The 16973-nt window shown below is 40.2% G+C and overlaps 1 protein-coding gene across 15 annotated transcripts in view; it reads right to left on the bottom strand.

Moving 5' to 3' along the window:
- ZEB1 (zinc finger E-box binding homeobox 1) overlaps positions 1 to 11177 on the bottom strand; it is a 197153-nt gene extending 185976 nt beyond the window's left edge. For 5 of the 15 annotated variants that reach the window (XM_074405234.1, XM_039478651.2, XM_039478650.2 and 2 more), the window contains exon 1: positions 10698 to 10774. Coding sequence is in view for 6 of the 15 variants with exons in the window: in XM_039478647.2 (XP_039334581.1) it covers positions 10698 to 10755 (58 nt within the window). In the remaining 9 variants the exon portion in view is untranslated. The other 10 variants (XM_074405229.1, XM_003938384.4, XM_010349057.3 and 7 more) reach the window with 5 other exon arrangements.
- Positions 11178 to 16973: the final 5796 nt, after the last annotated feature.

Raw genomic sequence — 16973 nt, 5'->3', positions numbered from 1 at the left:
GCCAAGATTTCTTAGAACACAAAGCTTAAATGAATAAAATTATGAATTTAACTCCATCAAAATTTAAAGCTTCGGCACTTCAATGATAGCACTAAGAAAACTAATGAGCCAACAGAAAGGGAGAAATATCTTTAATACCTGTCTCTAACAAAGAAGTTTGGTCCAGAATATACAAAGAGCTCTTACAACTAAATAATAAAAAGATAAATAATCCAGTTAAAAATGGACAAACTATTTGAACTGACATTTCACAAAAGAAAATATACAAGTGACCAATAAATATACCAAAAGATCTTGAAACATCATTAGTCACCAGTGAAATCCAATCAAAACCAAATGATACTAACACTCACCTACTAAGAAAAAAACCAAAAAGACAAAAAAAAGTGTAAAAACATAAGACAATTGTTTGCAAGGATGTGGAACAACTAGAACTCTTCTCATACATGGCTGGTGGAAATGTAAAAATGTTACAGCAGTTTGCAATTTTGCAGTTTCTTACCAAGTTAAACATAAACTTACTATATGTACTCAGGAATACAGTTACCCATACTGTAACAGTGCTCCTAAGTATTGACTCAAGAGAAATATAAGATATATATGCATATAAATTTTTATGGAAATGTTCACAGTAGCATTATTCATGACAGCAAAGATCTAAAAAAACCCAAGTTAATAGTTCCACTGGAGGTGAATGGCACCACAAATTGTGGTATATTTATACAATGGAATACTACTCAACAATACAAAAATAATGAACTACTGACCCTTACTAATCTTGATAATAATATCCTAAGCAAAAGAAGGTGCACAGAAAGTATATATTGTATGATTTGGTTTATATGAAACTCTAGCAACATTAAATCTAACCTCTAGTGACCAAAAGCAGATCACTGCTAGGGGCAATATGTGGGGAAGAACTGTTTAGGATCATGGAAATAATGTTCTATATCCTGATTGCGGTAGTAGTTACACATGCATGTTAGTATGTCAAAGCTCATCAAAATGTACATGTATACTGGTGTATCTGATTGTAAACTATACCTCAAGTTCACACACGTACAGACACACACACACACAAACTAGGGTATAGTTTTAACTTTTGTCTTAGAATTGGCCTGATCTATACCGTAGGAACATAGTAAGACAGCCATCTTCTTAAGTATATTCCCAACCAAATGGATATATGAGAAGGTGCAGATTCCATTTGCTTAGACTATTCAAATACAGAATATGCAGCTTTTACTCCTTGGGTTTGTGTTCTTTGATTTACATAACAGAATAACAATGGGACATTATCCTTTAAGTTCATGTCAATATTATACATAAAAGTGATATGAAAGTCTCTCTCAATATATTGCCCCTTAAAAAGAGTCCAACCAAAAGTAGCATTAAGATGAAGCTTCGGTGTCTACTGATCATTTAACAGCCTTGTCCAAGGTCTGAGCTAAGCAATGTTTAATGTCAAAGCTACAGAAACAATGAACAAATTTTACAGCAACCCTCTTTCAGATGGTCGTTACATTAGTTGGAGTTAATACTGATAAAAGGATAAGAAACTATCAGTTGATTCAAGGTGCATTTAAAAGAAATAATAAGTAAAATTTTAAATGAACATGTATTGAAAACTTAAAACATGTATTAGGCACTATGCCTCATATGCTTCATTTAAACTTTCACAATTCTGAGATTGTCATGCCCAACTTACATGTAGAGAAATTCAAGCATAAGGAGACTAAGTAACTTGGCCAAGGTGACAGCTAGTAAGTTACAGGATCAGCCCAAAACTGTTAACTGTTATATTTGTTCCTTTTAAGAAATACTATATTCAAAAGGTGAACTCCTGATACATTAGACATATAAATACGAAAAATAAAACTATGAAACTAATAGAAGAAAATATAGGAAAATATCTTTATAATATATAAATTAGGAAGAACTTCTTACTACCCATGAAGTCAAAATTTTGGCATTAAAATTAAAGATTCCTGAACCACAGTCAAATGACTGACACATTGGGGATTATTATCTCAAATACACAAGGAATTCTGGGAAATCAACAAGAAATGGAAATATATCCAAAAACAAGGACAAAAGATATGAAGAGGCCATTCATACAAAGGAAAATCCAAACAGCTGGCAAGGAAATGAAGAAATGATCAAGAAATGCCCCTGGTAAACAGAGAAGCATAAATTAAAGCAACTATTATATTTAGCAACTGAAAAATTAGCAAACTGTAGAATGTTGTACAATACCAAAGGCAGGCAAAAACGTGAGAAAACAGTTCTTTTACATTGTTGATGAGTGTAAAAAATGGTGATCCTGTTTTTAAAATAATCTGACAGAATTTAGTGATTATTAAATATGTGACTGACCTTTACTCAGCAATACTGTATCTGGACAACACCATGTCCCTAGATATGGCAGTGCTGGGAAACTCTTCCACAGCCAACAGCAACATGTAGGAGGATGTTTATTACAGAATTATTGGTATCCAAGAATTGGAGTCAATCTGGGAATCTGCCAGTAGGGGAACTGACAGGTAATTTGTCCTTACTGTACAAATGAAATACTGCAAGGTTAAAAGCAATGAACTAGATGTACACACAGCAACATGACTAGCTATCAAACAATGCTAAGAAAGCAAATTATGGGCCAGGCGCAGTGACTCATGCCTGTAATCCCAGCACTTTGGGAGGTCAAGGCAGGTGATCACCTGAGGTCAGGAGTTCAAGACCAGACTGGCTAACATGGTGAAACCCTATCTCTACTAAAAACACAAAAATTAGCTGGGCTTGGTGGTGCACACCTGTAATCCTAGCTACTTGGGAGGCTGAGATGGATGGGAAAATCACTTGAACTCAGGAGATGGAGGCTGCAGTGAGCACAAAGTAAATTATATAGCAAAGTAGCACTTACGTAAATACAAAACACACAAAGAGCCACACAATTTTACAAGGCTAGCTACAAAACCAAGGGCATATATAAAACAGATTGGGTCCAAGGTAGGGAGGACAGAGTGAAAGGATGGGAGCTGAAACTGGGAATGATGACTAAAAATATAATCCAAATGAGAGAATGCCTCTAAATAATACTAATGCTCTGCCTCTGAAATATTTTAAGTAATATAACTACATCAGCTACTAAATTTGATAGACATATGCATATGTATTAGAACTCGCTTTTTTTCTGATATGATGAAGCAATCTATCCGTTTTGGTTTTAACTATGACAAATTTGAAAATTCATAGTATCTAGTTCTTGCCTGTTACCATCTTAGATAAATATGTTCAAATGACCTAATAAAAAGAATGCTGAACTAGGAACCCAAAAAGCTGTGACCTAGTCCAAGCTAACCAGTGATGCAAACTTAGCAAAGTCATTGTAACTCTGTTTACTTTACTGCAAAATGGCTTTGGATGATTCTCCCAAATCTCTCCAGTCCAAAATTATTCCACTTTATTTTCTTAATGAATATTTATTAATATAAAATTATTTTCTGTCTACTCTAGTTCCTCCTTCCTTTACTTTCTCCCTCCCAAATAAAGCAAAATCCAAGAGTATCAAGAGATTCAGAAAAATTATGTAGCAATAGGAGTGAATGGTAACTGAGTTTTAGGGCAGAAAGGAGAAAACGTTAAAGAGATACAGTGATTTTTGACAGCCTTTTCAAGTATTCAAAGCAGAGCAAGGTTAACCAGAGCCCAGGTTCAGACAATCTACTTTTTTAAGGATTTCACTATATGCTCTTCCGTATGACACTGTATCTGCCTGGCATTAGCACTTCTGAAAACACACATTAAAGTCTCTTCTAGGGTTTCTACTTAAAGGCCCTAAGTTTCAGCTTATCTGTGTCAGTTTTCAGATAAAAAGTTATTTTGGAAAAGATGATCTTCCATATTAAAAATGTATGATTCCAAGAAAAAGTTTTTTTCATCAGCAAACTAGTTACATTCAACTAGTACTATCTACTTAAAAAAACAAACAAACAAACAAACAAAAAAACACCCCAAACAAAACACTTTGCTAGAATTGTGGATTCAACGAATATAAGACCTTAAGAGTAAAGGAAATCAGAATATATTTTAGGTGGTGACCATGAATAGTAACGGATATCTAAATAATGGTGTTAAGTTTTATTAAAAGAAAACTGAAATCAGAATACTTAAAATATCTTAAATATTTAAAATTAGAATATTTTAAAACAGAAAACAGAGGACTTTCAATATAGACTAAAACAATAAAAAGAAATTAACGTAATTTATAAATTTATTTTCCATTCACATTTAATTTTAAATCTGAATGGGGGAAGGGAGAGAGAGGGAATGAAGAGATCACAAAACATCTGTTATGAATAATTTCAGCACAGATGTAGTTGCTACTGTGAAAGAGATGAAGGCTTTCCCAGGTTGCCATACGATTAAGGTTTTTCTACAACAGCCATAGTTCATACCTCAACCTCTATGTACCAAGTCTCAATAAATACATAATGTTGAGTAGGAGGAGAAATATACACATAGACAGATAAATGCAATCCCTATGTATAGAGGGAGCATGTATTAAATAACAGGGAGCTGTTTGAATAAATAGAGAAGAGTAACTTCTTACAGAATGAAAGAAATAATACCTTAAAGTTTCATAGCTATAATACAAGTAGACACTTGAATTCAACGTTTTGCTCCTTTCATAATCTTTCCATTTATCTACACCCATATCATATACTACAAAATATGCTTTAACAAAATTAATGAAGTTCTAAAAATTAAGTTGTTTTCTCTTAGAGAGCATTTTGCTACTTAAGTACTATATTGCCAACATTTCAAGCAACCCAGTTTCAGGTTAAAAAACAGTGTAATCCACCTCCATCAAGGCTAAAATCCAGACATTCTCATAACATACTGAAATTTGTATTTAGTAAAACTGATGTCCTAAAGATGTGTCCTTTAGTGATACAAGCCTCAAAATACTGCCCTATCCAAAATAATGATTAGTTTCTATGACAATGCCAACATAATAGATCAAATTTAAACTAGGGTTGCTGCAAAACTTCCTCTACTGCATATATTTCCACTTATTTTCTACTTTTAGTTTATACCTAATGATTATTTAGACAGTAATATATACAACATCTGACCTTTTAAAAAAGTATTTAAAAAAAATCGTATTTCCTAATTAGGACACTTTTCTCGTTTAATATTTTTTGAGTTTTCTTTTAACAATGCACTTTTATTTTAGCTTATATCTCATTTAGAAATAAAAAGCATGCATTTCCACATAAGTCAATGATCATACTGAAGAGAATAAAAAACTTTTTTTAATCCTAAAGACTATTTCTACAGCTTCAAGTTTTCTAATCTCTCGTCATACTCTTGCACCTTAATGCATATCTTCCAACATCTGTATGATTTTTCTCCTCCTCCACTGCAATTCAATACAGATAGTTGAGTAGCTAACAATATAATTCCACGTGATATTGCATCTGTGTTTACATCTGGCTCTAATCACATGCTTAAAAGTGATTCATACAAGTAAATCCAAAAGGGGAAAAAGCAAAATAAAAACACAACTATGAGAAATTATTATGCCGTTATTTAAAAAATATTCTCAAGTTTCTTAGCACATGCTTCCAAAGCAACTACACAGAAGAATATGTATTCCATTTTAAAAATACAAGAGACTAGAGGAAGGAAGAAAATAGTACTAAACAAATATTTCATATGCTTTTCAATATTAGGGTCACCTTAATAAATGATTAATACTTTCAATTTATAAGATACTTTAAGTTTTTCTCCATGCTACAATATATCTCATGACCTTGTGGGAAAATTTCTCAGTTCATAAACATGTAAGTGAATCACACCTATTCACTACTGAGCCCTGAGGATTTAGAATACTAAATTAAAATACCTGTCAGAAAATGAAAAACTACACACACACACACACACACACACACACACACACACACATATACACGTGAAGAACCAAGACGTCCTAAAATAAGAAATTAACACAGGGTTTCCTGGTAATTCAATGCCTACTTAATTCAAGATAAGGAGTGTGGCTATCCTATTATGGTACTGATATTGACGCATTTACAGAAACACCACTAAAAACAATTAAGAAAATAACGTTATACCTAATGAAAGGCTTAAAATGTACAGTTACATTAATATAACTATATGGACACAAAATGAAATGACATAACTAAATACACTGTCTCATGAAATTATTTATAATTTAAATAAAGGTATTTTTATTTAGTTTGAAATAAATTGTTTTAATACAAGCATACAGCAATAAACAGAGATGTTTTTACTTCATTTAAGATCTCAAAGCAAAGTCATATTCCTTAATTTACAATTGGCAAATTTAATATTTGCACTAATGTATGCACTAACTGATTCCTAACTAAAGAGGAGGAAGAAGGCCACCAGTAGGAAAAGACTTGAAGGAGAAAGAAACGATAAAATCTAAAAATCTCTGACATCTGAGTGACTGCTAGTTACCACCTCCTTTAGCAGCTCTCTGCCAAGCCATCCATAGTCTAAGTCTGCATAAGACATATAAAAATAATTACACAGTATTATCAATCAATTAATTGTAATTTTCCTTACTACTCTTAACCTTTTACCATTTTAGATGTATTTAACATTTAAAATACATATTTTAAGGGATCTTACAATGAATTTTTAAAAGAAGATTAAAAAGTATTCCAAATATGCAAAATAAATACAGGTCAAGTATTACACATTCTTCTTCAAACTTAAGAACATAAATCTTTTTAAAATAAAGAGTAATACAGTTGCTCTAAAACAAGAATAGCAATCTCAATTAGAGATTTAAATAACTTAAATTTATAAAATTATTTAAGTTAAAACATTCCTGCTTCTTTCTAGTTTGAACAAACAAGAAAATGCTTATGCCTAATTTAACCAAGGCTAGTTTTAAGTAACAGTAAGACTTAGAATTATACTGAAGTTCCCAATCAGCACTGTAGAAACTTATGATACTACTACACCAGTAATCATTTTTGTTAGCATCCTCTACTGGTGGTTTCCAATGACAGCAAGGGGAAATGGTGCTGATGACAGAAGGACATGGACCTGCTATTCCATCTAAAGAGAATTAATCAGCATGTGGTCATCAGCAGCTAGAGTACATCTCTTAAAAAAAAAAAAAAAAAAAAAGACGAAAAGAAAGAACAAGAAGAAAACCACACAGAAGCAGCAGAGAAAGAGAAAAGACTGATTTTTAAAAACATAACAAAACATTAAATTACAGATGGTAAAAACTAATTCAAGAATTGTCACTCCTTTATAGATGACTAACATCATTATCATAAAGTTATCACACAAGGTTTGATGCTTTGGCCAAACCTTACTCAATTGGTTTACCCCTGTCAGTTACACTACCTGATACTCCCTTTAATATCCTACCTTCAGACGTATTCCAGAAAGGAAATTAAAAGGTTTTAAAGAAGCTTTAGCAGCAAAATCCACATACCTTATTTCAAAATGAATAAAATACATACATATATATATATATATATAACAACATAAACCATCTCTATGACAATCTTCCACTGTATACATCATTCCTTCATTAAAAAGATTTAAGAGTTAACATTTTGCCAGGTAATTCTTTCCAATAAACATCTGCAACTTAAATATGACTGCATTGCTAAGAAATATTAACCAACAGATATACCGAGGCTTCACAACACAATGGAATATAACTTCATTTTTAATTTGCAAAATATAAGGCTAAATCAAATAGCATGGCTATAATCACCAGCAACGGAAGAAATACATTTGAGAACAAAAAGAAATACAAGGACAGAGCCAAAAGTGATGAAAATGGAAGATACCTGTAGTAGTACAGTGCTATCTTAAACACCTTTTGTTTTCTGAGAGAAATGCATAATGCAGACAAGACGTTTGGTGCTAAACAGCCGCAAATCTGTTTTACTAATATTAAACACAAAGGAAAAACACTGACAGCAAGCGTGGTAAATAAATCCCTCCCTTGAGAATGAAAGCAGCAGACAGAAGGGGGCTGACATACATGCAGGAGAAAACTAAACACCATCTTTTTTCTACCTGCACAAGTTGCCATTTGCTGCAGCGATCAAGAACCTCTCTTTCCTGTTGATTTCAAGTACCTTTCAGGATCGCTTTTCCCCCTTAAGTCATCTGTTGATATGCCTTACGAGCGTAATATTCATATCACAGGATCTTAAGGAGAAAAATCCATTCTTTCCTGTTCAGGTAAACATGTTTACAGCAGCTGCACAGACACTGGGTGGTTCAGACTCACATGTCACACACATGTCGTCAGCAACAAGAAAAGCCCCTTTCTCTGGCGATCAACATTTTAAATAAGGTAAAAAGCGAACAGCCCTTTCCGAACCAACTTACCTTTCATAAAGCCACATCAGCAACAGCGGCAACAGCTCAATATAGAACACACACTATTTGACGCTAAAACAGGAAATTAAAATTGCATAGCCTATGCTCCACTCCTTGCTATAACTCATCTCTCCACAATGAGGATATCAAAATACCTTTCGATCATAATCAATATACGTCTTTAAAATGCAAGTGTTTATATGAATAATTAAAATCACTCATAAAAGCAGTGATTTTAATGTCGGCACGAATATATTAAAAATATGTTTACGGATTGGAAGGAAACATCTTGAAACAGCTTAAAAATCTTCGTATCTGCTTCTAGACAGGAAATCCCACACAAAATCTAAAATTGCCAGGAAAGGTTACAAAACCTCGCGTTTCGCATCCCAGAGGGGAGGGAGAAAGGGAGCCAAGGCGCGAGGGGGGAGGATGGGGGAGACAGGAGGGGGGAGCACGAGAGAGTTTTCTCCTAAACATGTTATTTCCTCGTTTTCTCAACGCTGCAGCGGTCCCATTACAGACACATTTATTCCCCCTCTCTTAAAAGTCGTTTTAAAAAGAACGCAGGCACCAAAGCGAGCCCCTCGGTCCGAAATGTACGTGTAATTCCTTATATAGCCTGGGCTGCGGCCGGCTGCAGGGCCGTTTGCCGCCCATTATTATACAAACAGGTACCGAGGCGGCGCGGGCGGGGGCTGCTCTCCCCGAGCTCCCGCCGCCCCCGGGCGGACAAGTCTCGCCCCTCTCGCCACAGGAACTGTCCAGACAATAACAATCAGCAGACATTTCGCTGCTGCACGAGAGGGAGAGAAAGCACAGCATCGCCCCCAGATAAACAGAAATACAATCAACTTACAACGTCTCTCCAAACTGGAAAAGGCGACTGTGCAACCACCACATGTTCGGGTCTCGATCCCTGGGGCTGTCTCTCTCTCCCTCGCTTTTTTTTTTTTTTTTTTTTTTTAACTCTCACGCCAGGCAGAGGGGTGTGTTTCCCCTGGCACAGCAGCACAAATCAATAAACACCGCAGCTGCGGCGCGACCAGCAGCCCCGCGCGTCCGTCGGTCCGTCCGCCCCCTCCCCCACTCTCCTTCCACCCGAGACCCAGAGCGCCATCCAAGCCCCATTATCCGGCTTCAGCGCTCCGTGCGTCCGGCCCAGGTAACAACTTCCCCAAAAACCGAAAGAGAAAAGCGCGAGGCGCACGCACACCGGCCCAGCCCGGCGCGGAGACCGCGTCTGCCCGGGGAGGGGGATCTGTCTGCGGTGCTTCCCTGTCCCTGAGCCCAGGTAACAACTCCGCAAACACACCCGCCGCCCAGCTCGCCGCCATCCGCGCAGCTCCTGGCGGCGTTAACTGGGTGCACTGCCTACCCCGTCCCCGCGCCGCCCCGCCGCGCCCCGCCAAACGCGTGCCCCACTCGCAGGGGTCGCCGCGGAGCCCCCAGGCCGGGGCTCTGGGCCGGGCTGCGGGAGGCTCCGGGAGGAGGGGCGCTTAGGGACCCGCGCCCCCGCGCCTCTAATCCCCGTTCCGCGAGCGCGCCCGGCCCGCTGGTCCCAACTTTACCGCCGCCGGCCGAGCCCCGTCAGCCCGCGGCGCGCACCGCCGGCGCCCGCGCACACGCGCGCACAGACCCCACGCAGCCCGCGGCCGCCCCGTCCCGCCGCCGCCGCCGCCGCCGCCGCCGCCCGGCCGCCGCGCGCCCACAGCCCGGCCCGAGTGGCGGGGCCCGAGCGACGGCGCCGGCCGGGGCCGCGGCGCGCGGAAGCCACTTTGCACGGTCAGCGCCGGGCACAAGTTTGTTCCGCGGCTCCCGGGGGCCTGGGCGCCGAGGGAGAACCCCGCCGAGGGGGCCGGGAGGAGGGGGAGAGGGAGGCGCCGAAGGGCACAAGAGTGGGGAAAAGTGAGGAAAGAAGCAACAGCCGCTCCACCCGGGACCAGAAAAGTGGCCAGCGCGTCCCGGCCGCCCGCCCTGCGCCGGGGATGCGGCGGCGGCGGCGGCGGCTAACGGTCCAGGGAGGCGGCAGGGGCGGCGGGAGCCGCTAGGCGGAGAGAGACCAGGTAAGAGACATAACGGTTCAGGGAGAGCGAGCGGCCGCGGCGCGGCTCCGGCAGCGGCGGCAGCGGAGGGGGGCAGAGAGCACTACTTTCTACTTTCCCACTCCACTTTGCCGTCCCTGCCCCGGCCGCTCCCAGCCCGGCTCGCCCCCCTCGCCCCCGGGGGCGCCCCGGCTACCCGGCTCCCCCTGACTCCGCCGCTCCCCGGTCCCCTCCGCCACTTACCGTTATTGCGCCGCGGGTTCGCCTGCTTTCTGCGCTTACACCTGGGGCCATCCGCCATGATCCTCTCGCTTGTGTCTAAATGCTCGAGTCACCTCCTCCCCCTCCCTCCCCCTTCCCCCCCACCCCTCCGCCTCCACCCCTCCCCCCTCCCCCCTCCCCACCGCACCTGGTTTACGACACTCGCGGCTTTACGACATCACCTTCCTTACACCTAGAGGCGCTCGCTCTACGGCCGGAACCTTGGTTGCTAAGGAGCGGGCGGTTTGCGGCAGCTGTGGGCACTGCTGAGTTTGAATTGAGGGGCGAGGGAAAAGTTGGCCTCAGGTGTGGTGGGGCGAGGGCGAGGCGGGTGTTGGGAAACCGTGGGGACGTGGTCTGAAGGGCCACGGGCTGCCGCAGTTGGAAAGGTAAAGCTGGAGGCTGGGCGGAGTCCTGCCTCCGCGCTGACCACACCCGCTGCCAGGGGCAGGGAGGGATCTGGCGGCTTTTCCCGTGGACCCTGTGCCCTCGGAGCTGCCCCTTCGAGCGCCCCGAGGCCCCCGCCCGCCTGCTTCCTGGAGGCAGGGCTGCCGTCAGTCCCACGCCTCGCGTGTCTGCTCCGCTCACCCCGGGGCCAAGGAAAGGGAACGTGGCCTGGACTCCCCGGGGACTTCCCTTGATGAGGGGAAGGGCAGGTTTGGGGACGGCGAGGACCCGCGCGGCGCCCGGAGACGGGCTACCTGACCCACGCAGCCTGGACTCCCTTCCCTTAGGGACGCACGGTTTCCCTGCGCGCGAACGGGGATGGGAATGGACTTCAATGAGGCTGAAGTTCAGCTGGACTGAAAGAGAGGCGAGAAGTTCCGCCTGCCAGCAGCCTCGTTAGCGGAGCGGAATGAGTAATACCCACACGGTGCCTGTCTCACTTCCCCATCCGCACCGGCTCTCACCTGCTGTCACCTCGGCCTCCCCCACCCGGCCCTCGCCCCTCTCCCTCCCCTCCCTCCTGCCCCTCCTCGTGTAGACCCCTGGGATCCTGGGTGGCAGGACCCAGAGCTGAGGTATTCACAGGCCATGATTTCCTCCCTAAATGAGAGGTCATCTCCATTCAGGACGATGTTTCAGGCAAGAAGTAACAGCTGACAGATGTGTTCTCTGAGCCTGATAGATGGCTGGTTTTATCTTAAGTCCTCGGTATAAGTTTGGGGATTCCTGAAAGACCATACAGATACAAATATCAAGAAAGCCGTCTTCAGTATTCAGTAGAATGTAGATTTAGGTTTTTCTTCCTGCTTCCCACCTCCTTCGAATAAGGAAACGTCTTTTGGACCAACTTTATGGAATAAATGAGCTGATCTGTATTTCAAGTAATAGAGTTATAAATTAACAATGTAGGAATTTATTGATAGAGAAATTGAGAAAACGGAAAAGTGACCAGAGTATTGGAAATAACTAGTAAATCACCTAGCTCACTGTCTGACACATAGTAGGTGCTAAATAAATTTATGCTTATAATTTTTGCCATCTCTATGGCAGGATTTTTTTTATTAGGTTAAAATTATCTTTTAACCACCTTCCGGAATTTTAGGATATTCATTAATAATGTCTTCAAACCTTTCAACTGAAATAAATTTACAGCTGAAGTCTGGTGATTTAAAGTTAGAAAGTTTAATCTTGAATATAGATGAACATTTTCTCTCTCACATTTTCTTGGACATTTTGAGAAGTAAATGCATTATTTATTGGTCCATGAAATGTACCTGTAAATATTCTTTGCTATACATTATGTCTATATATCTGCCCTCATCCTCAGTGCCAAAACTAGAATCGTTATTCTTAATGATAATTTCAAGTACAGGCAGTATTCACTTTCCTCAGTACCATGGTAACTGAAATCTGTGCGTGTCAACGCAGTGTCCTTGCTTTGCTTGGTTAAGTGTGAATTCTTCCTCCCTTTTAAGAGTTGTACAGGGTTCTTCAGTCACCTACCGAATCAGCCGATAGACTGTGGAATTGCTCCCACCCCACCAACGTTTTTTCAGCCACCCTAACTTCTGACCAGAAAGGAAAAAAAAAAAATACTTTCCAACTCCAGCACACGTATACCTACTATTAAACTTAGGAAGTACTACAAATAGCATTTTCTTGTGTTCTCTTTCTGGCCTATACCTCCTTCCCAAGCTTCCTTCAGTGTTCATCCTTACCTCATAATCATAAAGAGTTGAAGCAAAGAGACGCATTGAGAAGTCATTTTCTTCCTTCCTTTAGTGGTTTCTGGTTTTTTAGTTAGGCCCAGACTGTGGACAAGTACCTTTTCAGGCAAGTTTTTTTTTCCATGTTTCTATGTCCTCAACACCTAGTGGAGTACATGGCCAATAGTAGATGCTTGATAAACATTTCCTAAATAAGTTAATGTTGTTGCCCTTTTCTGAACCTGTTCTTGGCAGTAAAATCCATAATCTGCCTTCATCCCTCCCGTTAGTCCTTAGGAACAGCTAAAGTCATGGATGCAAAAGTGATTACTGTCATTTATATCCAGACTAAAATTCCTCTTGATTTTAATTTCTCCATAATCATTTTCCCTGAACAAATAACTCTGTTCACCAGATTTTTAAAATGTGCACAGTGAATATTATTGGTAGCCCAAATCTTCTAACATAAAATTTTCATTGTGTAAAAGCTTCTGATAAGTACGTTATGAATTAAATGTTTAATTATCATACTTTATTTACTGTAATTTTCTTGAAAATATTGATATCTAGACTGGAAAGAAAACAGACAATAGTAAATCTCAGAATACATTTCTGCTTTGAACATAATGCATGTGTGATGGTTGCTTATCTCTTAAATATAACTAAGGAATGGGGGAAAAATCTTTAGAATCAGTTTATAAAAGAAGTTTATTAAAATCTGGGTTTATTCGACTCAAACAGGGTAGGGGATACTAATATATGAGTTTAACATGTATCCCACATTCTTGGTTTTAGTAATTGTAGTGCTGTCATACACCATACATTCAATATATATGTTTATTTTTAATATGTCAATGAAATGTTAACACTATGCTTCTACTGAGCGCTGGGATTATATATGCTGAAGGGAAGATATTCTAAAAATGAATTGCTGTACTAACTTTTCCAAAATTGGGGACAAATGTAAATGGGTAGAATATTTTCAATACTCAGTTTTTTCTATAAATTTTTCATAAACCCTTTGCACCTGCTATTTGATTTTCACATATGATTCATGTATAAATTAGGATAAAATTTGACATAAAATTATCTTAAGTTTAAAATGTAGAGATTTCATGGTGTTCCACATGAAGCATATCATTCCCACATAGGTCTCTTCCAAAACACATTGAGAAGTGCAGTATATGATTCTCTAGTCTCCGTCAAAATCTAAAGCTGGTTAATCATGGATGGGTAGCATGTAAATACCATTCTTGAATTCAATATCTAATTTTAACCTTAGAGTTTTGAAGTAAAAAGAAGAAATGTGATACATGTTATCCCTCAAAAGTACGGAATCTAGAGGTCTCATAAAGCTGCTACTCAGTCCTTGGCTCTGACCATGGCTCATGACCTGCAGTAATTCTGGATTTGTGGTTCACTGTGGAACAAAGGATGGCAATGGTCATTTCACGGTTGCAGTCTCACCAAATTCTGCAATCACTGAGTCAGGAAGGAAACATGACTACAGGGTGATGCAGAACCAACAGTTGGCCACAGGACCCATGCCAGCCTTTCGAATATAGCCTCCTGAGAAGTATCACAGGGACAAATGTTTTCTCCATATTTCCATGTGGTTTTGTCACAGTTTACCACAAAATGGTTCCTCCTCTGGGGAGTGAGGCTCCTCTTTTTAATATAAGTAAATGAAGTGTTAGCCCATGAAGTTTCTTATTTAGGGGGCAATTTTTCAGGAGCATGTCTAATACAGAGATAGATATAAATATGGGGAGAAGGGTGTTTGCAGGATGTCAGTGAACATCCAAAAAGTGAAACTAGTATTTTCCATGGAGTCACAATGATTAAAAAGGATTTCTTTCAAAGACTGCCTCCATAGAAGTTACATTGTAGTTTCTATTACTAATATTACTTATGAATATGAATAACTTTATTTTTTTCTACACTTAGAACTATATGTAGGTAACTTGAGAAAAAGCAACACACATATTTTTGATTTAAGTGAATTTTAAGTATTTACCATGATATCAGGGGTCTGATATCTGGTTTCTACCATTGTTTGTTCTCTTTTGTCTCTGTGTATTTCTTTTCTCTGTCATCTTTTAGCAGCTGATTGATTCTGTTACAGAGTGTGGCTATATCTTTGACCTACAGTGCTGGCATTCTGTAAATTGCAGATCCTCAGTTACAGTCGTCGGCCTCTGTTCAGTCCTTGGTGTACATGCCTTTAAAATGTTTGCAGTCAGTAACAAGTTTTAGATGTTCTACCATTGTATTAAACTTAAAAGTTGGCGATAAATACCATGTGTCTAATTATATCCACAACTTTAAGATCCCTGGTCAGACCCTTCTCATTCTCTTCAGACCTCATGCCTCTATTTCTTTGCTTGCTGTCTTTATCCTACTTACATAAATAGATCAGACATTTTGCCCCTCCTCACTGTTTTACTTTGTAATCATTCCCTACCTCTGTCTTTCTTTGCCCCAGCCCTGTTTGGATCATTTCCCTTTCTCTTTTTGTTTAAAATTTTTTGAATCGTTCCAACTCTGTGAAATGCTTTGCTTTTTCATATTATCCCTGTTATACTTTGTCCTTCAAAGTCCATCTCTGCCTTTCCGTGCTCTGCGAGGCTGACTTCTGTTGAAGTCACATCACCCAGGCTTCTTTGCCCTCTGGTTTCCATTTGGTTTCAGCCAATTTGGAGGTTTTGGCAAATGATCAGAGGAAGGAGAGAGAGAGGTCAGGATATTTATTCCATTCCCTGCTGCCTGGCTGTGGCTCTAGCTTCATTCCTCTACCTGAGGTCCCTGGCTCCTATCCGACGCCCTCATCCCATGGCCACAGGTCTTGCCAAGTTTCAGAAACTGCTGCTTCTCTTTGTATCTTCAGGCCCAGGGTTGTAATGGTTGAATGCTTCATCATTCCTTCTCTTAAAACCCATCCACACCTCTGTAAATAGTGTCTTCATTAAACTGTCCTCAGTGTATCCTTTGAATGTGCCATCTGCTACTTGCCAGGACCCTGAGTAATATGCATATAGAAATAAAGCATTTTAACTTTATTTATCAACCAATAATTTTGCTATTTCCATTCCTTAAAATACTAATGTTTGAATGTGATGTAAAATGCCTTATGTCATTTGTTGAACAAGTGTATACTCATGTCCTAATATATGTACTTGCAAAACCTGGCAAATACTATCACATAGTAATTATTCAATAACCTGTTTGTGGAATAATGGCCCCTGCCCTAATTGATCTAAAATCTAGGTGAGACAACTTTTACATACTTAAAACAATGACAGAAAAATCACAATACCACAATAAGATAGAGCTAATTGTCCCTAATATGGTTCTTCTTGTATTTAAATGATAGAACTGTCCATTCTTATCACATGACCACTTGAAATAATAACTCTTAGCTGGGTGTGGTTGTTCATGCCTATAATCCCAGTGCTTTGGGAAGCCAAGGCAAGAGGATTGCTTGAGGCCAGGTGTTTGAGCCCAGCCTAGTCAACAATAGCAAGGTCTGCTCTCTACAAATATTTAAAAAATTAGCCAGGCATCGTAATGCACACCTACAGTCCCAGCTACTAAAGAGGCTGAAGCAGGAGGATCACTTGTGCCCAGGAGTTCAAAGCTGAAGTGAACTTGGATCACACAACTGCACTTCAGCCAGGGCAACAGAGTGAGACCTGCCTTTAGGAAAAAATAAAGAATAAGTAATGCTTCTATTTTTTCTCTTCTTGTATGTACCTAGGTCTTACTATGCTATGTAGTTCTAGGCAAAGAGATGTAAGTGGTGTACATAACATTTATGAAGATCTTCAGAAAGAGATGCTTCACCATCCTTTCCCTTCTTCCTGTGGATTGAAATCCTGCTGGATTTTCTTAAGTTGGGCAGAGCTGTCTAAAGCTCCTTAAGTTATGCAGAACAAAATGACTTAAGGATCCTGATTCCTTTATACTGTGGTATACCATTACCAGCCCTGGACTTCCTCCTCCACATTTCTCTTTCTCTTAGAAAGAAATAAACATGTATCTTGCTTCTACTGCCATTCTCTTAGGTTTTCTGTCGTAGGCAGCCATAGTTAATCCCATAGTTAAT

This window comes from Saimiri boliviensis, chromosome 8, assembly GCF_048565385.1.
Source record: "Saimiri boliviensis isolate mSaiBol1 chromosome 8, mSaiBol1.pri, whole genome shotgun sequence".
Classification (NCBI taxonomy): domain Eukaryota; kingdom Metazoa; phylum Chordata; class Mammalia; order Primates; family Cebidae; genus Saimiri; species Saimiri boliviensis.
The sequence above is the reverse complement of the archived record's forward strand: the minus strand, read 5'-3'. Positions and strand labels throughout refer to the sequence as shown.